The sequence below is a fragment of the Eubalaena glacialis genome, chromosome 4 (genome assembly GCF_028564815.1).
Source record: "Eubalaena glacialis isolate mEubGla1 chromosome 4, mEubGla1.1.hap2.+ XY, whole genome shotgun sequence".
NCBI classification, from domain to species: Eukaryota; Metazoa; Chordata; class Mammalia; order Artiodactyla; family Balaenidae; genus Eubalaena; species Eubalaena glacialis.
The window spans coordinates 36,698,013-36,724,588 of NC_083719.1; the positions used below are offsets into that span (position 1 = coordinate 36,698,013).

The window sequence follows — 26,576 nt, forward strand, 5'->3', positions numbered from 1 at the left end:
ATATATCCCCATATCTCTTCCCTCTTGCGTCTCCCTCCCTCCCACCCTCCCTATCCCACCCCTCTAGGTGGTCACAAAGCACCGAGCTGATCTCCCTGTGCTATGCGGCTGCTTCCCACTAGCTATCTATTTTACATGTGGTAGTGTATATATGTCCATGCCATAGAGTTAGAATTTTAATTCAGATTCCCCTATTGTATGTTTAACTCTCTTTCCAACAGAAAAAAATCTTCTAACAGAGCATCTTGTTCTTAAGGAAGGAAATGTGTTAAAGTGAGTAGAGGTATATTTTAGTACGTCCTAAAGTATAATAGATGATAGAATTTACTTTTTATCATAATTCTGCCAATGACTAATCCTCAGTGAATGACAGGTATCCAAAATCAAATGCTTCCATCCTAATGGGAAATCATGATATTCTCCAGTGGTTAGATGTTTGTATGATTTTCAAGCTAGGAAATACTGAACATTTCAGTGTTTTCCCCTTCCAGGGATCTTCCTATATAATACTAATGTACACTGTCAGTTGCTGAAACACATCCAAATTTTCTTTCTGTATTCAGCAAGGCTTTGTTTCTGAATTTATTTAAAAACTTGATTAGTCATTCATTATTTTGTTACTCATTTCACAAATATTTATTGAGTCTAATAAGTTCCAGGCACTGTTCAAAGTGCTGGAAAGCAGCAGTGAACACAAAGAAAATTTTCTTTGCTCTCATTTGTCTAGTGAATATATATGTGATATATATGTGTGTTTCTAACACGTCTTTGCCAAACAATAACAACTTTCAAATTGATTCAGACTTTCCACTTTTAGATTTCAAGGGTCTGCATCCACCCTCCATTATTTGTCTCCAACTCCAGTTCTAGAATGTTGAGATTGGTAAACGAGTATATGCTATCAATACATTTGGAATTGTAAATATTTTGATTCTTCCTTCATAGACTTTATTATTCCAAAGGGAAAAGTGAAGCTCTTTTTATTGGTCAAGCATGCTATGGCCCTCTACACATATTTACCCTCTTGCTCTTCTTTATGCAGTATTGTTCCCATACTCTTATTCTTTGTAAGCAACATTGGAGATATTTTCCTGTCCTATTATGTCTTTTTTATATGTGTTACTGTCTCTGAATTTGTGGCCTCGGTGATAAGGAATTCAAGCCAAATCTTGGAATTTGATGAAACATCTACCTTCTAAACCTCCTGAGTTCATTTTCAGGGAGCTAATATAATAATCTCAAATACCTGTGATTTAGATCAGAGGTTAATTATTCTTAAAGAATACTTATTATAGCCAAGATACTTTCAGTTAACCAAGATGGTGCTAGCTTGTAATGGTTTCAACCATTCTCTCACACCTAATTATCCACAGTGTGACATTTACCTCACTGTTATCAATTAGTCCATCAAACACCTATATTACATCCAGAAAAGAATGTTCAGATGTTGAGATAATGTTGAATTGACATATTTATAGTACCTGACTCCAGCTACCTAAACAATATATTTTGGCGGATCGGATTATGGTTTTTGTAGAAATAGGAGGCAACAAACAGAAATGATCCCTTGCCTTGTGTTCATTGGTCAGTCAAATTTGTGATACAGTGGTTTCTTCAAGTGCTAGTAAGCAAGGAGGGATCACACAGATAACTAATGACTAGATTTCAGGCTGTGGGGAAAGTTCTAGATTGCTTGCTCCCATTGCTTCCATTGGTTGCCAATTGCTGCATTGATTGACATCGCAAATGGGCAGGGAAGTCAGAAAGATTACCAGAGAATATTTTGGAAGAATGATACTTCCTTGCTTTCTACTTTTGCAGAAAAATTGTGCTAATATTTTGCTGGACTGGGAATTGAGGCCATATTCCTGATTACAGATTAAGAAGGGAAGTATCATCCAAGGCATTTAGAATGGCACCTATGTGGAAAGCAGAGCTTACAGACCCCTATATGGTGACCTGAGTTGCACATGATCATCTTGGCGAGTCTGCATCACGGTTTTATATAAGGGTAAGAAAACGTGTTTTATTTTTTTTTCTGATTTCATTTCCCAAATTGAGCATTATCAACATTTTTATTTTTGTTTTGCCTGTAGCAACACATTGGCCATGTATCCCTGAGAAATGCATGTCCTTGTACCAAGGTCTTTTTCCTGATATTACAGAGTTCAATACATTTTATATGGAGTTGAGATTTTTTATTCCAGGGACACATTGTTTTAAATATATTGTTACAGAAGTTTATCTGCTTGTTTTCTAAAGATTTATGAGGTTTCCTAAAATTAATTTACAGAGTTCCCCTTCTACATACTGGGGAAGGAGGAAGGGAAAGAATGAACATAACATTTTAAGAATGGAAACTTTCAGAGATGATCAAGATTTATTCCCATGAAGACTGACAATTGAACGTTTCATTAAGACTTGAGAGAGGGAGTGGTGGCATTTAAAGCAAATTCAGCTTCCATGCCACTCTCTGGTAGCAAAATCCATAAGATCTCATGTAGAATACTGTGGCTGAATTGATGTGCCTGTCAGGGTGGGTCCTTTCTACTTCCACCACTGTTAATGAGCCTGGATCTCAGAGACAATGCTGCTAGGAAGGGCATAGCGCTTTTGTGGTCTAGCACCTGTTCAGAGATGGGAAAGACCCTATGGCTGAGGCAGCTGTCCCAGAAGTAGGATCCCCAGGAAAACTTCTAGGGGACTACAACTAACTGATAAGCTTGGATTGTCTACATTTACTAATATGGTCAATGGCCAGTGAGAAGCTTGCCGAGGGGAATGAAGCTTGGTCAATGAAAGTCCCTTTGAGGAGATTACTTAGGGTTTGTTTTCATAGAAGTGGGCAGTAAAAATTCGCCAAAATCCTGTTGACACAGTAAGGATATTTGTGTGGTTCTTTACCTAGTGTTTGCATATTTAAACTATCCTCTTCAGTTTCGGAATTAGCTGAGGTCAGTGCTCTTAGTTTTTGTTTTTGTATTTTTTAATATTTTAAGTAGGGAAATCTAGCAAATCTTATTACTGTCACATTGTATATACCTCTGTTCATTAAAATTTTCATGAATATATCCATGTAGTTATATTTATGGAATGTTGCCAGTTGCATATTCCCCTTTCTTGGCACTCACAGAAACATTTGAATTAGGGGACAAGAGTTCAAGGCAAAACGACTCCACTGGGAATTTAATTATCATAAAAGCTATAGTATACATATGTTAAACCTAAGTGTGACTGCAGAAATACTGAGACTTCCTGGGTAAGGGCAGACTGAAAAACAATTCATCCCCTGGCAATTGCTCATCCTATATATCTTTTTCCACATAGACAGGAGAATCCTGGAGTTTCCCTTGTTTCTATATTTAGCTTGTTAGTTTACCCAGGACTCAAGAAAAGGTGGTGAGTCTTGGAAAAGGTCAGGAAATCTGTCAGTCTCATCTTGGTTCAGTTGGTCTCTCTCCTTTATGCCACTGTTGTTCCTGCTTTTCTTGTAGCTAGATCTGGCTTATCTCTTGGAAACCATACATAGTTCATACAATGGCTATGGCTTGATTAGCCTATTCTTAATAGGCTAATTTTGAAGCACAAAATCCTCTTCTATGGGATAGGAATTTTAATTACTAAAATGTCATTGTGGTCTTTATTATTATTGTTTTATTTTGTGTATGTAACCTAAAATAAGTGAAGTAATCATTCTGATATGGTTGCCTCAAACTCCAAGAAAGTTGTATTTTCTTTAAGAGGGATGGGCAAACTGGAGTGGGCACAGAGGATACCAGTGAAGATGGGCAGAGAACATGGCATCTTCTTCTGAGAACAGTTGAGGGAACAGGATGCAACTAGATGTTCACTTGCATTTATTTGAATGGTTTTCATGGAGAGATGCAACAAAAAGGTGACAAAGTGTGATTTGAATGTACATACTGAAGATATTTCTATTGGTTTGAATTGTTGAAGAATGGAAAAGATTGTCTTGAGAGAATGGCCTTAAATGAGTGGACACCTTCATTCATGCACATGCTGCGAAGCTGGCTGACCACTTGGCCAGATGCTACCAGTGAAATTGGTACATCCACTTGAGGGGGGACTAGATAACATCAAAGGTCCTTTCCAACTCTGAGATTGTATGGGATGATGATTCTGATGCTAGTAACTGAAACAAGGTATTAAGGGACCTGAAATATTTATTTTGTGAATGCTTAAAAGGTGCTCAGATGAACAGAACATCTAAGGTATTCATGAGTACCTGTCTGGAGCAAAATATTAGACAAACGGATCTTAAGGTTTCCTTGAAGAATATGATTGTGTCCTCTACTTAAAGGTGATTCTTTGGGTCAATATTTGTAAAATAAAAGGTTAGTCTTCAGACAGTACTTTTCACTCATGGTCATGAACAGCTTTCTTTTTGTCTAATGATGCTAGCTCATTCCTGTAGAGTTATGAGTCTTGCATTGCAGTCAACAGGATCATGAAATAAGCTCTTCCATATTTAGAAACTTCACACTACAGATCCACCTGTTCCTTTTTACCTAAACTACAGTAGTCCTATGGCTTGCAGTTGTGGTCTCTATTGCTAATTCATTCCTAAGAGAGATTGGTTGCCCATGTATGTTTAATAGCCCTCATGATCATTCTGTACTCTATGTTGACTTCCAAGAATTATACAGTTCTCTCCAATTAAAAAAAAATTTATTTTTCTGGTAGCCATTCAAGCTAACTGTATTTTCTTAATTTCCAGATAAATTAAATATAATAAGTTCTTTTCATTTTTTGTAGGCATCTATATATTTTTAGGTAATTGGTATCTCCTTGCATTCTTTATGAAACAAGATGCATTCTCCTTATGGTGTCCCAATGGAAAAATTAAAGCCAAATATTTAGGCAGTTAAAATACTCCCTCTAGTTTAGTTGTGACATTAAAAAATGCACATATATGAAAAAAATAAAAGTGCCTTGTAATAAATTGAATTCTCCATCTCTGTGCAAATGGCACTAGAGGAAACAACCCGACACAATCTATTTTCTTTGTTTACTGGTTTGTGAGCAGTTACAGTACCTTTGGAGAATTTCTTTTTTCTCTTTTCTCTTGATGTTTTACACTGTAACCATTTTTAATTTGCTAGATGTAGATCACATTTTGCATGGTTCTCAGTGGTCTTTTCAACCATTGGGAAGACTCAGTGATTGTACATTTTATTCAATTGTTTGCTTGATTATTTCTTCCTCTCCATTCTTCACTGGGAATTCCTATTAAGTGGATGATGTCTAGACTTAGAGATCGCTGTAATTTCTCTCATATTTTCTATCTCTTGCTCTTTTAATGATATATTCTGGGAAAATCTATGTATGTGTAATAAGTACATATATGTGTATTAATGCTTAGAAATGAGAGAGGGATACACAGCAATATGTTAGCAATAATTTGCAGTTATGGGAATGAAGAGGAACTTCAAATTTTACTCTATATTCTTTTATTTGAAATTGAAAAATAATGCATTTATGAATTGTCTGTAACAAAAATTAGAAATATTTTAAAATATATACAAAAGAAACTAAGGAAAAAAGTCAAACCTACTGATTTTGTTGTTAAGATTATTTCTGATCTTATGTTTTTTTACTTAATATGACCATTTATGAAAAAGGTGCCTTAAAGTCTAATACAATGTAATTCTAATATACTTGCTTTAAATAATTTAATGATATTTTGTTTGGATATATGTTTATAACATATTTTCTTGGTATATTACATGCCCAGTGCTTAAAATGGTATCTAGTATATATTAGGTGTCAATATATTTTTTACTGAATGTATGAATAAATGGGTGAGATATCCAGAAATTTTCTATTTCTAAATCTTAAAAAACATTGGGTTTCTTTTGTATTCTCTTTTATTTGGAGATTTGTTTAGAAGATTTTGACCTGAGGGAAAAATATGGGCCTAGGTACTCTGAAGGGCATGGGTTCAACTGTTCCACAGTCCCTTAGTTAAAAACTTTGCCAGCTCAAAACTTTGTAGACTAATCTTACTCCGAGTTCTCATTGCCACTGATCTTGGCATCTTGGTCTGCTCATATGAGAATACTCATATTTGCCTGTCTTCAACTTTTCCATCAGTCTTGTTTCATCTGCTTTATATTTTCCAAAAATTTCTCCATATTCTTGACTGTTGGTGGCATCCTTGTTGAGTGAACTCTGTCAGTTGACTTGAATCAGAAATCCTGTTGAATCCCTTTGATCTGTGCATTTAAGTTTTCCTTCACATTAGGTGATGCTTTTTTCTGTTATCTTTGAATATTTTCTTCTATATGTTCTATTCAAGAAGAAAACTATCTGCATATTTCAACTCCACTGAGTATTTTCCATATAGATTATTTATTCTCACTTTTTTTTTTTTGTTCCTTTTCTCTGCATTTTGACTTTTTTCTCAAGTCTTTGGCACTGAATCTGACACCCATTCACTTTTCTCTTGTATTTTTTTCTGCTATTTTCTAAAGGTTTAAAATTTTGCTCTTGCTTTACTCTTTCACTTAAATCTTTAATTATTACATTTTAGTTTGTATTATGTTATTTCTCATCTCTTATCTAGTTTTAAGAGTACAATGCAGTTGTGATCTAAAATTTTCTTCTCTTTCTGGGGGCAAAGATACTTCAATGTATGACCAGATCTAACTTTTGCATACTATCTGCCTTTCTTTATTTGATTGTAGATTTTTTTTTACATGTCCTATAGTTTTTTGGGGTTTTTTTTCTGCTTTGTTATGAGGAAAGTCTTTATGGGCTTGCTACTTTCCCCAGAATCATGTACTGACTTTTCATTGGCTCCCTGGACTATTCCTGTGGGTTAGGGCCAACTTTGTGGATATATGACCAGTGCCATAGTCTCATGTTCACGAGAGTCTAAGATTTAATTCTCTACAGTTGTCATTTTGAAATTCTTAATAATTTTATGTTTAATTTTGTGTTTTGTATGTGAATAATGAATGCAGTGGAATAATGAAACATGCATGAAACCTCAGCTCACAGGTCTGGGCCTCCCAATGTTGGTCACCTGTTCCCTCACTTCTTGGCACTCATTCTCCACTTTCCTCACTTTTTCTTCACCTTTGTTCAGTAAACAGTGCTGCCTGTTGCCTTTAGTGGGTGCCTGGGCAAGGGCGTGAGGGAGGTGAGGGTCAGGCTATGGTCAGGTGGTATACAACATGTGGTCTCTGGGCATGGGGAATGGAAGTGCCTGACCCTTCTCAATATGGCAGTCCCACATTTGGGGAGCCACTGAGCAGGGGTCCTCTTGACCAACTCCAATGTAGATAACTAGTACATCCTCACGTGGAGGTTGCAATTCCTCAAGATTACTACCATGTGATGGGTTAGGTTGGTAGGCCTTTGTGATGTGGAGATTGACTTGTCCACAATAGCCTGGGGCACAGCATGTTGGTTGGAAAGCTGGCAGAGGGGGAAATTCAACAGTAAATTCATGAGGAATCATGGATCTGTGTCCCCTCTGGTGCTGAGAGAGTCTGAGCTAGCTTAGATATTATCCTTGTACTCCGGGAAGCATGATATTAAATAGCAAATAAAAAACACCACGATACAGTTTGAGAGAACACAAAAGAAGAAATATTTTACATTTTAGTACCTTTAACGGAGCTTTCTTTCTGGCTTTTTGAACACAGCCCCCATTTTTATTTTGTACTGGGCTTTGCAATTTATGTACCTAGCTCTTCAGATCCCTTCTTTTAGAACCTATACCCTAGAGGGCTGGTGGTATAGGTTCAATTTATCAGTGTGGTCATTCATCTGCCTAATTTGTGCGGATAACAGGAGTAACTCCAGGGATCTTTGTTTCTGTACAACTGATTCTTTTTGACTGTTGAATCCACAGTAGTGTGGACAAACTCCACTTCGTAAATTCACAGAATTTTACTGAGCAATGACTTAAGGAGACAGCGATGCCTTCATTAAAGACTTGTGATTGCTCTTTTTTGGCATGAGTTTGTCATGATAATATAAACTCCAGTTAGGAAAAGCCCACCACTATCCTGCTTTGGGTGCTGAGAAAAAGTACTTTTTTTCTTGAAGCTACTTTTGATACTGTTAGTATCAAACGTGTCCGTAGGTCTAAGTAGACAGTTTTCTGCCTCGCCCATCTTTGCACTGCCCTCCAGACCACACATTTTCAGATTAGGGGTAATAGCTTTTCTGTCCTGTAGGAGGAGCCAAAACAGCTCATCGGAAGTTGGGTCAAAGAAATTCAGGGAATTTTGACTCCTTGCTTTCTCTTCCAAATATGCTTTGTGGTTCTGCTGTTATTCACCCAGTCTCTCATCCTTTCTTTCTCTTCTAATTGAGGGAAGTTAATGAACTTTGATCCATTTCCCTTCACATATTTTCAATAGCACATTACTCTTGAGAATGTAAATTTGATCAAACTTGAGCTAGATATGGAAAAAAAAATCACTCAAAGGTTAAAATATATGGGTGTCATAATTCATTATCCCTTGTGATGTAGTTTTTACTTTTTCTTTCTCAAAATTTTGTTTTGGATTTTCAGTTTCTGTTAGGCGGGTGTTATAAGCCTTAGTTTGTTGCTGTCTTTCCTAGTAGGTTCTAGCTTTCTCAAGTTATGTAACATTATAAACATTAAGCTAAATGGCTGTGTAACGTTCCAGTATACCTTAGTATATGTAAGTAATTTATAGTTAGACAATAGTTTGTGGATAATTTGCCATTCCAATTCATGTTGTAATAAACATCTTTGAAAAAAATATATATGTTTATTTCATTCCAGATTATTTTTCAGAATTGGTCCCCAAATAAGAAATATGCTCACTTATGAAGCCCTTGGTGTGTATTTCAAATTGGCTTACTAGAATGGTTAATACCAATTTAGATTTCTATAAGCAATCTAAAGTTTGCCTGTCTGATTAGCTTTGGGTATTATCACTTAATTGATGAAAAATGGTATCCTGTTTTGATTTGCATTTCTTTGACTACTAGTGAGATAGGAAGTTTGTTCAAACACTTCTCAGCCCTCTGTATTTCCTTTTTCAGGCTCTTATTTGAAATGAAAAGAATTATCTTCAGAGCATAATTGATTTTAGAAAACAGATTGTAGTGATTTCCATTATAAGTCTTTTATTTGGGTTAAGTTGCACAAACGGAAAAAAGTGTCTTAATAAGGATGTCTTTCATGGTTGTCTGCAACACTTACAGCTTACTACTTCTGTTGAGGGCAAGTGGCTGAGACTAGCCAGCTGCCTAAGAGAGAGATTTAACCAAAGATAGACAAGAGAGTGTGTGCAGCTTCATTTGTAACTTCATCCACTCCTGCTACTGTCCTAGAGGTTTTCAGAAATTGTTTAAGGGTTTATATTTCCCTGGAGGGGAGGAATTTACTTTTCATCAAAGGTTCATTTAGTAATTCATATTTCCTTTATGATCTACCTACAATGTCAGTTATAGCTTTTACTCAGTGTATCCTTTTTAAGATGGAAATTTAATTAGGTGTGCATTTGTGATGAGATGTTTAAATGACTTAGGAATATGTATTACCACATGCACCTGATATTTAATCAAAAGTATAAAAGAAGTAGAATTTAGAAACAGTAGTCTTAGCGCTAAGACTGAACATTACTTATTTTCAGTTGAGCAAAGAATATTAAACTACTTATACTATGCTGTTATTTTGCCCTGGTGATTTAATCCTAAAAATATTTTACAAAAAAAAATAAATAGAAGCATATGTTAAGTGTGGGCAATTGGAACCATGTCACATCCTCTAAATAACCATGCATTGATGAATAATAAATCTTTTATGTTTATAATCTCTAAAAATGTAATTATATTTTGTTTAAACCAAGAAACAACTCTTTTGGCAATAGAATTTCTCTTTATTGAATCAAATGAGTTCATGTGCATAAAAGTGTGTTAAAAGCTATAAATTGCTAGACAAATGTTAGTTGTCACCATTACAAATGTTTAATAAGAATTTCCAGGGCTTCCCTGGTGGCGCAGTGGTTGAGAATCTGCCTGCCAATGCAGGGGACACGGGTTCGAGCCCTGGTCTGGGAAGATCCCATATGCCGCGGAGCAACTGGGCCCGTGAGCCACAATTACTGAGCCTGCGCGTCTGGAGCCTGTGCTCCGCAATAAGAGAGGCCGCGATAGTGAGAGGCCCGCGCACCGCGATGAAGAGTGGCCCCCGCTTGCCACAACTAGAGAAAGCCCTCACACAGAAATGAAGACCCAACACAGCCATAAATAAATAAGTAAGTAAGTAAGTAAGTAAGAATTTCCAAAGAGGGAATGAGTGTGACTCAGCAAAACAAATCCAGGGAGGAGTAGATTCAGAAGCTGGAGGGATTCTCTTGATATAGGATTTTAAGTACCATACTAGATTAGGGAAAAGAGAGTTTTTCATGGTGAATATTTACAAAACCTTGTTAAAAGGTTGAGCTAATAAATGACAAAAATTTTATGCAAACAAAAAATCATTTTATGCTTGTGTGCCCCTTTATTAAACAAATAATTATTGAGCTTTTCTGTGTTGGACGCTGTCCTAGGTAATAAGAAGAAAGATTTCTGCCATTGTTGTACTTGCATTCTGGTGAGGACAGAAGAACATGAACAATAAACATGATTAATAAGTCAGTTGTAATGCATATTAGAAAGTAAATGCTATGGACAGAATTGAAGTTAGAAAAGCTAGAGAGGATTCGGAGCCTATGTGGGGGAAGGGGAGACATTTTCAGTATTAAATAGGCCCTGTTGAGAAGGTAAGTTTTGAGCAAAGACTCAAGAGGTGAGTTAGTAAGAGTCATCTGAGGCAAGAATATTGTAAGCAGAAGGAATAGCTAGAGAGAAGCCTACTGTGGGAGCATGTTAGAAACAGCCTATAATGAAGTGATCAGAGAACAGTGGAGAAGCAGGTAATTCAGAGAGCCAATGGAGAAGGGGAACAAATCACATAGGGTCTTATCAGCTACCACAATGACTTTGGATTTTATTCTGATTGAGAATGGGTACCAGTGCAGAGTTTTGAGCAGAGGAGTGACTTGAGCTGAGTTGCATTCTAGCTTCTGTGTTGAGATTACACTGTAGGGGATAAGGTTAAAAATCCAGGCAATAAATGATAGAGGCTTGGATCATGGTGAATGTGGTAAATAGTGGCCAGATTCTGAATATGCTCTGTAGAACCAACAAGATTTGCCAGCTTGTAGCATAAGATGGGTGAGGAGTGTTTTCAGGTTGCTAGACAGTTCTTTGGAACCTATGCTGCTAATTTTGTTCTTGGTGTTGAGGCCTCCTGGCATCCTCTTTGGTTTGATGAGTCTTTGTGCCTGGTCATCCTGAGTTTCAAAGACTCATACTTGTCTGCTTGGTACCGATGCACCTTCCTTATGTACTGCTTTCCAGATTTCGGATGTCCAGATCCATTATTTGAATCCTTACATAGATCCAGCCCTCCATCATGCCCATTATTTGCCCTGATTCCTGTTCATCTTTCAGCCATTTTGGCCCACGATCCTTATCCTGGAATCTGTTATTAGCTGCTACCTATGGTACAAGTGCTAACTATAGTTGCAATTATTACTAATTTATCAATTAAGCCACAATGAAGGGTTATTCAGGCTTTTTAAAAAAGGGAATTTAGATTTTATGAATCCCTAGCCAAACAAGACCCTATGTTGACATCACTTTAAACTGAATAAATTGTCCTTGCAGAATATATATATATTCAAGAAGGTTTTCAATATTTATGACATCTTTTCTCTTATATAGGACTAAAATGTCCCCTTGGCTATGGAAATGATAATGAGTTAAAAACCTTAAATCAAAAGCATTTTGAAATTCAATTGTTTTGTAATTTAGTGGATAATTGAGATATATAACAGTTACAAGTGAAATAAAATTAATAAGCTATTTATGAAAAATAGCTTTTGTGTAACAATGTATTGTTACCATGAGGCAGAAGTTTTGGGTTTGCTCCGTTCACACAATTTACTGGTACAGTCTCATCTGAACTCCATTTGACCTCATCTTACTTGAAATGGACTGTATAGGAAAGCAGCAAAATACTTGCAAATAAACATCTCCTAAAATGCATTTTAACCTTGGATCTGGAAATCTATAAAAGAATACTTTTTTTCAGTACATTGATAACATGGAGAGAATTCCTTACAGCTGAAAATTATGGTATTTAAAGGTTTCAAGATGTCTTTCCAGGTTTTGAGTTGGCAGTGAGCCAGTGACTGAATGGCTATATTTTAAAAGCCCATCTTGCCTCCATTTCTCTGGGTTTTCTAATTTTTCGCAGCTTCCTCCCAGAAAATATTTAATACTTTCTTTAAAGTTCATTCACTTTTCTGTTTCTCTAGATTTAAACTTTCCCTCAAAAAAAACTTCAAGAAATAAGTAAAAGATATAACAAAATCCCTGCAAATCCTAGAGAACCTGACCATCCTTAAATGTATAAGCACAAACGTTTCGGCTTACTTCCTTATAAAACTTAAATAAATGTTTACGTAAGAATCTTAGTGTGGTATCATTATTTTCAGATCAACTTCTAAACTGGTTTGTAACAAACATATTTTTTTGTGTGTGTGGCTTGCTAAGCAATCTTAGTGGTTTAAAGCATCTGAGTTACATGTAATTTAAATACCTTTGAATTCTCCTTCCATAAACCATTGATTGACCACATAATGGGGGACTTCCAAACCCCATTCTTTTGGCCAGTGCTCCATATCCTATTGTATGAACTGAAATGTGGCATATCCTCTCCAGTAGAGGGTTTCACTGGGTAACCACAGGAAAGACTCAATGTAAAACTTTGAGAATTTTATCAAGGATTTGTAACATTTCACAAAATTGCTCTTTTCATTGTTTGAATAATGCTCTTCCAGAATCAATGATTTTTAAAAATTTTACTGTCAGCCCTTGGAAAAGAAAAAAAAAAAACTTGATCTTTTGTTTCTTAGACTGCCCACGAATTTTAATGACTGTGGAAGAACTTGCTTTCTATGATCATTGGCAAATGAAATCTGTTTTAGAGGATATGTGTATGAACCTGCCTGCGGACCATTTATATGAAAGTTAATAAAGTCTATTAACTGGTCTTACGGCCTTAAACAAACAGAATCAAAAGTAACTGAAGAAGATTTAAAAGTGAGGAAAAGTGGAATAGTAAGAAGAACCAATAATATCAGGTGCTTTGGAAATAGAGATCACCCTAATATACAGGAAATTTTAGATACAGAATAAAGAGAATGTAAATCCAAGAAACCTAGTACTTGTGTGTTGTGTTGGATTTAGTTTATATTTACAGATAGTTATCACACTCCTATCACACTCATTAGGTTAACGACCTAAGGGCTGGACTTGATGTCTTCTTGTTTTCACATGATTTCTTCCTTTGCTTATGAAAGCCCTCTCTCCTCATATATGCTAATTCATGCCCTGTTTTAATTTTGGCTTAAGTTTTTCCTTTTGACAAAATCTCCGCAAGCTATTAACTTCTGTAACAGCACATGCTTTATTAATGTGGCATAGCTCTGCATTTGTTGACCTATCCTCTTTAGTTATTGCATGTTTGTATAATTTAGCTGGTAGATCAAATTCACTGGGGGCAGAAAGTATTTTTTTTTCTATTCCTTTTATATAACCCAGTTCAATAACCTCCCCATAGTAGGAATATTCACCTGTGGTGCTTTGTTAGATAATTCAACCAGGCATATTATTTCTCAGTGGAATACTGTTGGCACTTTGGATATGATAGATCTTTGTTTTGTGGGACTTTGACCCCTGTACTGCCATATTGCAAGATTTGTAACATCCTTGGCTTTAATACTCAATGCCAATAATCCCTGAAGTCATTTGACAATCCATGATGCCACCTAGGGAGTTGTTACTGCCCCAGTAGAGATTCAGTTCCTTCTGATGTATTTAGAACAGTTTGGAATTGTTTATTGATTGCTTTATTTGTCCATCTCCCACACTAAAATGAAAGTTCAAGAGCACAAGTACTGGTTCTTTCTGGGTCATCCATTGTATCCCCAGTGTTCACAAGCACACTGCCTGGCACATTGTAAGGTGCTCAATAATTTATAGAATAAATGTGTGCCCAAGCCATGCCATACCTATGAATCTTTGTGAACTATTTTTTTGGCAGCAGATAATTGTAGCAACAATTTAATAAATAGCCTGTTGATAGGCTGAGTTAAAACAGGATCCCCTAGTTCCACATAGAGATTAGTTTACGTATTGACGGAATGTGGCTTTCATTAAATTTTACCACTAAACTTACTAGGAAAACTTGGAAAAGTCAGGTTCTTTTTATACCTGGTTTCCCTTACTATGTAATAAGATAATTAGTAACACTTGCCTTTTACTTGTGATTGTGACTGTTAGGCCAACAGTAATAATTTTTATCAAGACACCAGAAAGAGAAGCATTGTGTATGTAATAAAGAAAATCTTAGATAGTCAGTACCATTTAACAGTGTTCAGTTTTGCCATCTTTTGCTTTTGGAACAATGGAGACATCCATGTCACCTTCAGTGGTTCACCCAATTGAGTTCCCAGCTAGTTAAGGCCGGAGCTTACAGAGGAAAGATTATAAGCAGAATGTCTTATGATCACCAATCAAGTATAGTTGATGGTTATCAATCTTGCACATGTTATAGTTGGCCCTGATTTTTTTTCTTTGTAATCAGTTTCTCCAATACCTAGAATCTATGCTGAGGAGTTAAATCAACATTATCCTTTGTCTTTATCACTTCTGTCACTTTGAAGCATAAGAAAGTTTTGTCCTATGGGTACTTTTCAAAGATTTATTCAAATATAAATCTTTCGTTTGATATTTTTCTGAAGCAGGACTCAAAAACTTGCCCAAGGTCAGAATTCATTCAAGATGCTTTGGTCTCTTTTCAAGCATTAGTTTAATTTCCACCAGTTGTGCAGATTCTAGGAGTAGTAGCTGTTTGAGTTTCCTGGTGGCTTGGCAGTGTTATTTTCAGTGTTTTATTGGGCATACTATTTTTCTGAAGGCTTAACAGGCTCATTTTCAGATTCTTAATCAAGAACAAGTTTAATGATTGAAGGTAAATATCTCCCAGATTAGAGGGCTTTAAAAAATTTATCAGCATTCCAAAATTTAACAAAAGGCTCTCTGATAATCTAATTAAAATCCTACTTTTTTTTTTTTTAACATCTTTGTTGGAGTATAATTGCTTTACAATGGTGTGTTAGTTTCTGCTGGATAACAAAGTGAATCAGCTATACATATATCCCCATATCCCCTCCCTCTTGCGTCTCCCTTCCACCTTCCCTATCCTACCCCTCTAGGTGATCACAAAGCACTGAGCTGATCTCCCTGTGCTTGCAGCTGCTTCCCATTAGCTAGCTATTTTACATTTGGTAGTGTATATATGTCTATGCTACTCTCTCACTTTGTCCCAGCTTACCCTTCCCCCTCCCCATGTTCTCAAGTCCATTCTCTATGTCTGCGTCTTTATTCCTATCCTGCCCATAGGTTCTTCAGAACCTTTTTTTTTTTTTTTTAGATTCCATATATATGTGTTAGCATACGGTATTTGTTTTCCTCTTTCTGACTTACTTCACTCTGTATGACAGACTCTAGGTCCATCCACATCACTACAAATAACTCAATTTTGTTTCTTTTTATGGCTGAGTAATATTCCGTTGTGTATATGTGCCACATCTTCTTTATCCATTCATCTGTCGACAGACACTTAGGTTGCTTCCATGTCCTGGCTATTGTAAATAGAGCTGCAATGAACATTGTGGTACATGACTCTTTTTGAATTATGGTTTTCTCAGGGTATATGCCCAGTAGTGGGATTGCTAGGTTGTATGGTAGTTCTATTTTTAGTTTTTTAAGGAACCTCCATACTGTTCTCCATAGTGGCTTTATCAACTTACATTCCCACCAACAGTGCAAGAAGGTTCCCTTTTCTCCACACGCTCTCCAGCATTTATTGTTTGTAGATTTTTTTTTTGAAATTTAAAGAAAAAATTTATTGAAGATCTGAAAAACAATTTCTAAAAGATTGACTTTTCCAGAAAACTGTAGCTACACAATGCATTGCGTCTATCATGTTAAAACATGCATTAGACACAAATACAAAAACCATGAAGCAAGCCACCATTCTTTGACAATCTGAGCAAAGATAAAATGCCTAAGGAACAACATGGATGACTTGCAAAGGATGGGCTCTTTACTGTAAGCACCATAAAAAAAGGGGGGAGCACAAATGGACGAGTGTGTTCAGTTATACACACTGAATTGAACCTTTGGCACGAGGAATCAGAGCATTTTGTCATATAGCATTAACACATATTATAAAAGTGCATAGTGTCAAAGGAATAGAACCACCAGCATTCAAAAGCAGCTTTGTCAACTAAGCAATAAAACACTCTACAGTATGTCTCTCTGTTGTCCATCATTGAATACACTGGTAGCAACTTTGAAATGAAGAAAAAAAAAAAAAAGAAAAGAAAAAAGGAGCTGTAACCCCTTTTATTTTCTGTTTAAAATCAAACAGAAAACAAACATCACTTCTGTTATACACTAACATTTCCAAAGTACATCATTTGTACAAGAGAAGGACTAGGAAACAAAAATGGGTTTACAGAGATCCAAACAAGAGTGTGTATAAGCGCCTCACACAGCTTTCCGATGGTACTCAGGAGGAGCCACTTCATAATCGCTGGCACTAAACAAAGTTGCAGAGTTCTTTGCCAGGTATTTTAGGAAATCATGAAGATAATTCAGTAATAAAGCAAGGCTCTTCTCATCCAGAGGTGTATAGGCCAACATTGCTCCAATACGTACAAATAATCTCAGTAGATGTGGCGCTCCATACACCTGGGACATGGGCGCATCAGGGTGATCTGCGAGGATTTCAGCATACTGTGGTCTCTCAAATTTGTAGAGAAGCTGAGTGCCCAACATTACATTGAAGTATTGCTTGATCCCTGCCACAACTTCATTAACAGCATACTCCTTATTATCTGTGTTTCCTCGAGATTTCTTGTAATTTGCATAATCCTCTAGAATGGAATCCACATTCTTCTTGGCAGGAAGATAAAAGAGCTGTTTTTGCCGGGTAATTAAGTCCCAGTCATCAACAAGCCATGGTTTTAGTTCTTCAGGAATCTTTACTTTAACTTCAACTCTGTTCATGAATGTTTCCTCATTTTCAACAGTAGGATCTGCGCGGGCCCTTTTCTTGCGAGGAGGCTGAGGTGTCTCACTGGTACTGCCACCATCTCCATTTCCAGGTGTTTTCTGTTTGTTCTTTTTTGTTTTCACTTCAACATTTTTCTGTTGCAGACCAAAAGTCTTCTTTCCAGGGGCAGCCCCTCTCATCTTCCCCTCTGCATACTGCTCCTGATTGGCTTTTTGAAGTTCTCGTTGTTGCTGCAAATTGGTGTCCACGTATTTGAGTACTCTGCTTTCTGGAACCCATTCATCCCAATTTTTATTCCAACCACTGTAATGTATAAAGTATTTCACTTGTTTATCCTTTATGGCAACCTTTACACACTTTGCTTCATAAAGAAGAGGCCCATGGAAGCACAGCACTCTCTCACCCTCCTGGAATTTAGGCTTCGGGTCCTGCTTCGGCGCCATTTATAAGTGATTCGCCGCCGCCGCCTCCTCCTTCTCCCACCACCCCCAACTACCGCCCCCTACTCTCTGTTTGTAGATTTTTTTGATGATGGCCATTCTGAGTGGTGTGAGGTGATACACCTCCTTGTAGTTTTGATTTGCATTTCTCTAATGATTAGCGATGTTGAGCAGCCTTTCATATGTTTGTTGGCCATCTGTATATCTTCTTTGGAGAAATGTCTATTTAGATCTTCTGCCCATTTTTGGATTGGGTTGTTTGTTTTTTTGATATTGAGCTGCATGATAAAATCCTACTTTTGATGCCAGACTATTTCAAGCCAGATACTTGTTCAACCTCTTGTATCAAACCCTTATCCATTTAAGCTGTTTCTGACAATTCAGAAACAGAAGTTGGCCTGTGTTAATAATATTCATGTTGTTCCCTGGAGGAGGATGATCTACAATGATGAGGTCTGCCTTCTTATTGATTTTTTTTTTAACATCTTTATTGGAGTATAATTGCTTTACAATGGTGTATTAGTTTCTACTTTATAACAAAGTGAATCAGCTATACATATATCCCCATATCTCCTCGCTCTTGCGTCTCCCTCCCACCCTCCATATCCCACCCCTCTAGGTGGTCACAAAGCACCGAGCTGATCTCCCTGTGCTATGTGGCTGCTTCCCACTAGCTATCTATTTTACATTTGGTAGTGTATATGTGTCCATACCACTCTCTCACTTCATCCCAGCTTACCCTTCTCCCTCCCCGTGTCCTCAAGTCCATTCTTTATGTCCGTGTCTTTACTCCTGTCCTGCCCCTAGGTTCTTCAGAACAACTTTTTTTGTTTGTTTGTTTTTTACATTCCATATATATGTGTTAGCATTTGGTATTTGTTTTTCTCTTTCTGACTTACTTCACTCTGTATGACAGACTGTAGGTCCATCCACCTCACTACAAATAACTCAATTTCCTTTCTTTTTATGGCTGAGTAATATTCCATTGTATACATGTGCCACATCTTCTTTATCCATTCATCTGTCAACGGACACTTAGGTTGCTTCCGTGTCCTGGCTATTGTAAGTAGAGCTACGATGAACATTGTGGTACATGACTCTTTTTGAATTATGGTTTTCTCAGGGTATATGCCCAGTAGTGGTATTGCTGGGTCATATGGTAGTTCTATTTTTAGTTTTTTAAGGAACCTTCATACTGGTCTCCATAGTGGCTGTATCCATTTACATTCCCACCAACAGTGCAAGAGTGTTCCCTTTTCTCCACACCCTCTCCAGCATTTATTGTTTGTAGATTTTTTGATGATGACCTTTCTGACTGGTGTGAGGTGATACCTCATTGTAGTTTTGATTTGCATTTCTCTAATGATTAGTGATTTTGAGCATCCTTTCCTATGTTTGTTGGCAGTCTGTGTATCTTCTTTGGAGAAATGTCTATTTAGGTCTTCTGCCTATTTTGTGATTGGGTTGTTTGTTTTTTTGATATTGAGTTGCATGAGCTGCTTATAAATTTTGGAGGTTAATCCTTTGTCAGTTGCTTCATTTGCAAATATTTTCTCCCATTCTGAGGGTTGTCTTTTCATATTGTTTATGGTTTCCTTTGCCGTGCAAAAGCTTTGAAGTTTCATTAGGTCCCATTTGTTTATTTTTGTTCTTATTTCCATTTCTCTAGGAGGTGGGTCAAAAAGGATCTTGCTGTGATTTATGTCATAGAGTGTTCTACCTATGTTTTCCTCTAAGAGTTTTATAGTGTCTGGCCTTACATTTAGCTCTTTAATCCATTTTGAGTTTATTCTTGTGTATGGTGTTAAGAAGTGTTCTAATTTCATTCTTTTCCATGTAGCTGTCCAGTTTTCCCAGCACCACTTACTGAAGAGACTGTCTTTTCTCCATTGTATATTCTTGCCTTTTTTATCAAAAATAAGGTGTCCATATGTGCGTGGGTTTATCTCTGTGCTTTCTATCCTGTTCCATTATCTATATTTCTGTTTTTGTGCCAGTGCCATACTGTCTTGATTACTGTAGCTTTGTAGTATAGTCTGAAGTCTGGGACCCTGCTTCCTCCAGCTCCATTTTTCTTTCTCAAGATTGCTTTGGCTATTCGGGGTCTTTTGGGTTTTCATACAAATTGTGAAATTTTTTATTCTAGTTCTGCGAAAAATGCCATTGGTAGTTTGATAGGGATTGCATTGAATCTGTTGATTGCTTTGGGTAGTAGAGTCATTTTCACAATGTTGATTCTTCCAATCCAAGAACATCATATATACCTCTCCATCTCTTTGTATCATCTTTAATTTCTTTCATCAGTGTCTTATAGTTTTCTGCATATAGGTCTTTTGTCTCCTTAGGTAGGTTTATTCCTAGTTATTTTATTGTTTTTGTTGCAGTGGTAAATGGGAGTGTTTCCTTGATTTTCAGATTTTTCATCATTAGTGTATAGGAGTGCAAGAGATTTCTGTGCATTAATTTTGTATCCTGCTACTTTACCAAATTCATTGATTAGCTCTAGTAGTTTTCTGGTAGCATCTTTAGGATTCTCTATGTATAGTATCATGTCATCTGCAAACAGTGACAGCTTTACTTCTTCTTTTCCGATTTGGATTCCTTTTATTTCTTTTTCTTCTCTGATTGCTGTGGCTAAAACTTCCAAAACTATGTTGAATAATAGTGGTGAGCGTGGACAACCTTGTCTTGTTCCTGATCTTAGAGGAAAGGGTTTCAGTTTTTAATCATTGAGAATGATGTTGGCTGTGGGTTTGTCATATATGGCCCTTGTTATGTTAAGGTAAGTTCCCTCTATTCTTATTGATTTTTAAAGGGAGATTATATTAGTTTTTTCTAGTCATTAAGGGGCTATTTCTGTCATTCTGAAGTAGAGAGTCCATTGGCTGTGTAATATACCTATGTGTGCGGAAGAGACAAAATCGTTTTCATCAGCAAATCAGAATCAGCTACTTTACATCATAGTAAAGGCCTTTCAGTTTCTGTGAGATTTGCACCTAGAATGGTAATTAAGTTTAGGAACCCATATTGTAAAGGAATTTGGTTTAGCTTAGAACTATGGAATTTTGGTGGATAATTAAACACATACAGAAAACCCCACACTGTTCATGGGAGTTTTTATATAAACTGGGGGGCAAAATCATTTTTTCTTAGTTCTGAAAATAATTTGGACTTCTTAAATGAGCCTTGTTTACCCAAATGTGTACCTTAACCTGTTAGTAACTAACTGTTGTTTCAGAACTGACCTAAATATTGAATTCTAACAATGAGATTTTTATGACATCAACCAACCAGACATATCTCAATGATGGTTAAATGCAGATTCCAGAAGTACAATTTGTTAGGCAATCCATATTATTTATTTTCATTTCTATTGCTCCCCAGAAAGTTTTGTTAGTGTTTTCTTGCCCTTCATACTTTTCCAGGGTACTTGGTGGCAGCATTGAAAGTGGGTTAGGCTGTGAGACGTCAGCGTAAGTCGTGGCAGGAGTTTCGGACCTTGTCTGTGTAGATTTATGTGCTTCCAATTATCAATGTGTGGGAGTTTTGTCAAAAAACCTGGGCTTGTGGTTCCTTTTGTTCTTCAGTGTCTGTTGTGGTTTAACTTTTAAATGGGATGCAAATGTGACTTATAGTGCATGGCATGATGCAATTAGAGAAGATTGGACTTTACAAGGCAATGCAAACTTGAGCAGGGAAGGACTGCACGTGAGTAACATGTTCTTGTGGGTGACGAAGGAACAATCCAGCAGGGCTTATGGTGAGACTGGAGAGTAAACACGTGAAAGTTTGCTCTGCATAAAGAAGATGACATCCTTCCCTGTGGTCTGGGGAGCAGAACTAATGCCATCTCTTAAACATTTTAAAGGAGCTGTTAAGTGTAGCATACCCATGCTGTTAAGAAAAAACATACCCAATAACAATTTTGCCCATTGGGCAGAACCGTATACCCTGGGTCTATCAGAGACCTAAAGAAGTTCATTTATCACCATTCCAGTTAGTCACATGATTGCAGTATTTGTGCTAGCACTTTTTGATGTCATGTTCCAAAGGACTTTTAAAGTTCTGAGCAGAAGTCCATGTTGTATGATTAACAAATTTTGCAGGCGGAGCATCCTTAAAGAAGAGATTCCAGTAGATTCAAGTTTGCCAATTCAAAGTTCCTACAGGTACTTAATGACATGAAATCAAATTATTGAAGCATAATTCATTCAGTCACCCATCAAAACTGTCTTGAACACTTTCCATAAGCCAGAAAATAAGTACACATTAATGGCAAAAAATGAAAACAATTAGCATATTTTTAATTTATAAAGCGACATAGACCTGAAAAGAACTGGGTTTTAGTCTTTGCTCTTATACTCTTGTAAGCCTTGTTTTGACAATGCAGATATGTTGTAACTTCCAGTATTTGAAAACACATTCAGCACATTTTAAATAGCTGTTTATTTGAACACTTTAAAAAAATACGTTTAGGGTAGCAATTTTTAAACTGTAAAGTGAGGAAATTGGATTAGTATTGGCTATTGGGGAAATAGTTGGGTTTCACATCCCACTACTGCCACTTAATCTTTGTGGGAGTCTTAAAAAATTTCTCTTATTTTCTTTGTCCATCTTCAAAGTAGCACTACTTTGTAGGGCTGTTGTATTGATATTAATGCATGGGAACTACTTAGAAAAGTGACTGCCACAAAGATGAACCTTACGCCATTGCCCCTCCCCACTGCTAAGTTAGCCTGGTGCTGGATCCTCAGTGACTAAATGTTGCAGTTCCCAACATTCGAGGTCTGGATCTGGAGATTCTAAGAATATTCAAACTGAGAGAGGGCCTTGATCATTTCTCAAGAATGAGAAGGGAGCATTTAATTTTTGGTTCATTGTTAGTGTAAGGACATGGGTCCTGCTCCATTGGATTCAGCATGCAGCAAGCCAACACCTATCTGGAGGCTTTCTGTCATTTGGAAACAGCTGGAGCAGACCTAAGGGAAGAGGGAACAAGAATAAGGGAATTGAGGAACAGCAGGGGAAAAACAATTTTCAGAAAAGCGCAAAATCTAACATAGGCAAATCGTTTTTGTAGGCACCAAGCACTAAAGGGTCAAGATATCTGACAGTTGTCCAGGGAGAAGTGAGGCGAGAGTGGAGCAAATCACTCTGCCATAGTGGCAGAGATGGAGACCATGGGAGTGTGGTGGGGAGGGCATGTCCCTGAGTGAGGAAGAGGAAGTGCCAAAAGAAAACTTCATCTATTTTCACACTTTGTCTCTGGTCCCGTCCTTCCTAGAGATTTTTCTCAGTTCTGTTGTTTTTTCCTTTCCCTTGTTTGGAGAAATGAGGCAGGGGAGGGGCAGCCTTAGTGAGCTGATTCTCTGAGGCAAAGAAGGGGCCAGGTTGGGGACTCGGCTGGGTTTTAGGTTACCTGTGCTAGCACCTGTGCTTAGTTCACTGGGCACCCCAGAGATGGATTGGCAGGCAGAGGAGTTGAATGCAAGTGTTCCCTGTCCATCTGGCTTCTGCCTCTGAGTCTGCCACTTTACCTTGGTGCAAAAAGCAGCCATTTATCCAACTTCATTAAAATTCCCTCCTACCAAGTCCTGGTTGGTTTCAGGAGACTTTTACTAAAGTTTTGTATTTGAGGGTAGGAGTGTGGGGTGCATTGTTGAGGTGAGCAGTGTGCATATTTGGGGGGTAGTTCACAAGAAGATATCACAGAGAATTACATGTGATCTCATTGTATTAGTGAGGGTTCTCCAGGGAAGAGAACCAATGGGATGGAGATACATGTATAAAAGGAGATTTAGAATGAGGAATTGGCTCATGCAGTTATGGAGGCTGAGAAGTATTATGATCAGCCCTCTGGAAACTGGAAAGCTGGTGGTATACATCAGTCTGAGTCTGAAGGCCTGAGAACCAGGGGAGTCAATGATGTAAATCCCAATCCAAGGGCAAGTGAAATGAGGTGAGATGTCCTAGCTCAATCAATGAGGCAGGGAAAGGAACAAATTATTCCTTCCTCTACCTTTCATTCTATTCTGGCCCTCAGTGGATTGGATGACGCCCAACCACACTGGGGAGGGCAGTCTACCAAGACCACTGTTCCAAATGCTAATTTCATCCAGAAACACCCAGAAACAATGTTTAATTTGGGCACATGTGGCTCACTTAAATTGATGTATAAAATGAATCACACTCATCTTAATTGGTTCTTTTCTCATGTATTTTTCTCTCCTTCTTCTCCTCTCGCACTTAGAATGTACATTAAACTCCTAGTATTATTGCATGGCCATTTACCCACCATCTTTTGATATTTTATTGAATTACATCTACCAAGTAAATACTGAATTTATTGGTTAGTTATTGAATTGTTTCTACCATATAAATATTTAGTTCTTGAAAAAGTATTTTTTAAATATCTTTATTGGAGTATAATTGCTTTAGAATGTTGTGTTAGTTTCTGTTGTACAACAAAGTGAATCAGCTATAAGTATACATATATCCCCATATCCCCTCCCTCTTGAGCCTCCCTCCCATCCTCCCTGTCCCACCCCTGTAGGTCGTCACAAAGCATCGAGCTGAACTTGTGCTATACGGCAGCTTTCCACTAGCCATCGATTTTACATTTGGTAGTGTATCTATGTCAGTGCTACTCTCTCATTTCGTCCCAGCTTCCCCTTCCCACCCCCCCGCCTCCATGTCCTCAAGTCCATTCTCTACATCTGCATCTTTATTCCTGCCTTGCCTCTAGGTTCATCAGTACCGTTTTTTTAGATTCCATATATGTGCGTTAGCATATGGTATTTGTTTTTCTCTTTCTGACTTACTTCACTCTGTATGACAGACTCTAGGTCCATCCACCTCATTACAAATAACTCAATTTCATTTCTTTTTATGGCTGAGTAATATTCCATTGTATATATGTGCCACATCTTCTTTATCCATTCATCTATCTATGGACATTTAGGTTGCTTCCATGTCCTGGCCATTGTAAATAGTGCTGCAGTGAACACTGTGGTACATGACTCTTTTTGAATTATGGTTTTCTCAGGGTATATGCCCAGTAGTGGGATTGCTGGGTCATATGGTAGTTCTATTTTTAGTTTTTTAAGGAACCTCCATACTGTTCTCCATAGTGTCTGTATCAATTTACATTCCCACCAACACTGCAGAAGGGTTCCCTTTTTTCCACACCCTCTCCAGCATTTATTGTTTGTAGATTTTTTGATGATGGTCATTCTGACAGGTGTGAGGTGATACCTCATTGTGGTTTTGATTTGCATTTCTCTAATGATTAGTGATGCTGGGCATCTTTTCATGTGTTTGTTGGCCATCTGTGTGTCTTCTTTGGAGAAATGTCTATTTAGGTCTTCTGCCCACTTTCGGATTGGGTTTTTTTTTTTTTTTTTTTGATATTGAGCTGCATGAGCTGCTTGTATATTTTGGAGATTAATCCTTTGTTAGTTGTTTCGTTTGCAAATATTTTCTCCGATTCTGAGGGTTGTCTTTTCGTCTTGTTTATGGTTTCCTTTGCTGGCTAAAGTTCTTTTAAGTAAAAATTTTTCTAGCCACTTACCTTTACAAAAAGATGGTGTATCTTTTAACATACATATCACACAGAACGTATTTCAGATTAGTGACTATTTGGCCATAATCATAAGTTAAATTCAACTCCTATAAAATCTACACTGAGTATAGGATGAATGATAAAAATGATGTAATAGTTGATTTCCTGATGGTGTTTTCTTAAATATTCTGTAATTAAATGCTAGTATAAAATGATAGAAATGTTAGTTTGTTTAAAAAGAAGATAATAAGTTAGTCTTTTACTGGCTATTATAATGAGATTTTATTTATTGGGGTAACATTGGTTTATAACTTTATACAAGTTTCATGTGTACAACATCATAATTCGACTTCTGTATATACTACTAAAAGTCTAGTTTCCATTTGTTACCATACAGTTGACTTCTTTTACCCATTTTGCCTTCCCCCTTCCCTCCCTCCTTCCCCTCTGATAACCATTGATGTTTTCTGTATCTGTGTGTTTTTGGTCTTGTTTCTTCATTTACTTCTTTTATATTCCACATGTGAGTGAAATCATACAGTATTTGTTTTTCTCTGTCTGACTTGTTTCACTTAGCATAGTACCCTTAAAATCCATCCATGTTGTAGCAAATGGCAATATTTCATCTTATGGTTGAGTAATATTCCAGTGTTTGTGTGTATATGTGTATACCACATCTTTATCCATTCATCCATCAATGGCCACTGAGGTTATTTCCATATCTTGGCTATTGTAAATAATGCTGTAATCAATATGGGGATGCTTTTTGAATTAGTGTTGTATTCTTTGGATACCCAGAAGTGGAATAGCTGGATCATTTGAAAGTTCCATTCTTAATTTTTTGAGGCATCTTCACATTATTTTCCATAGTGGCTCCACCAAGCGTGTACAAGTGTTCCCTTTTCTCCACATCCTCTTCCACAATTGTTATTTCTTATCTTTTTTGATAAGAGCAATTCTAACAGGTGTGAGGTGATAGCTCATCATGGTTTTGATTTGTATTTCCACGATGATTAGTGATGTTGAGCACCTTTCCATGTACCTGTTAGCCATCTGTAAGTCTTTGGAAAATTATCTATTCAGTTCCTCTGACCATTTTTAATCAGGTTTCTTTTTTGTTGTTGTTGTATGAATTCTTTATATATTTTGGATATTAACCCCTTATTGGATATGATTTGCAAATATCTTCTCCCATCCAGTAGGTTGTCTTTTTGTTTTGAGTTTCATTTGATGTGCAGAAGAGTTTTAGTTTGACATCGTTCCATTTGTTTATTTTGCATGTGGCTATCCAGTTTTCCCAATGCCTTTTACTGAAGGGACTTTTCATTCTCATTATATTGTTCTTGGCTTTTTTGTTGTAAATTAG

At 37.0% G+C, this 26,576-nt stretch overlaps 1 protein-coding gene across 1 annotated transcript; it reads right to left on the reverse strand.

Annotated features, from left to right (window-relative positions):
• Window positions 1–16,678: 16,678 nt before the first annotated feature.
• LOC133089667 (mortality factor 4-like protein 1) lies at window positions 16,679–17,654 on the reverse strand. The gene has a single exon (XM_061187764.1). The coding sequence runs from the start codon at window positions 17,650–17,652 to the stop codon at window positions 16,681–16,683; it is 972 nt and encodes a 323-aa protein (XP_061043747.1). The 5' UTR covers window positions 17,653–17,654; the 3' UTR covers window positions 16,679–16,680.
• Window positions 17,655–26,576: the final 8,922 nt, after the last annotated feature.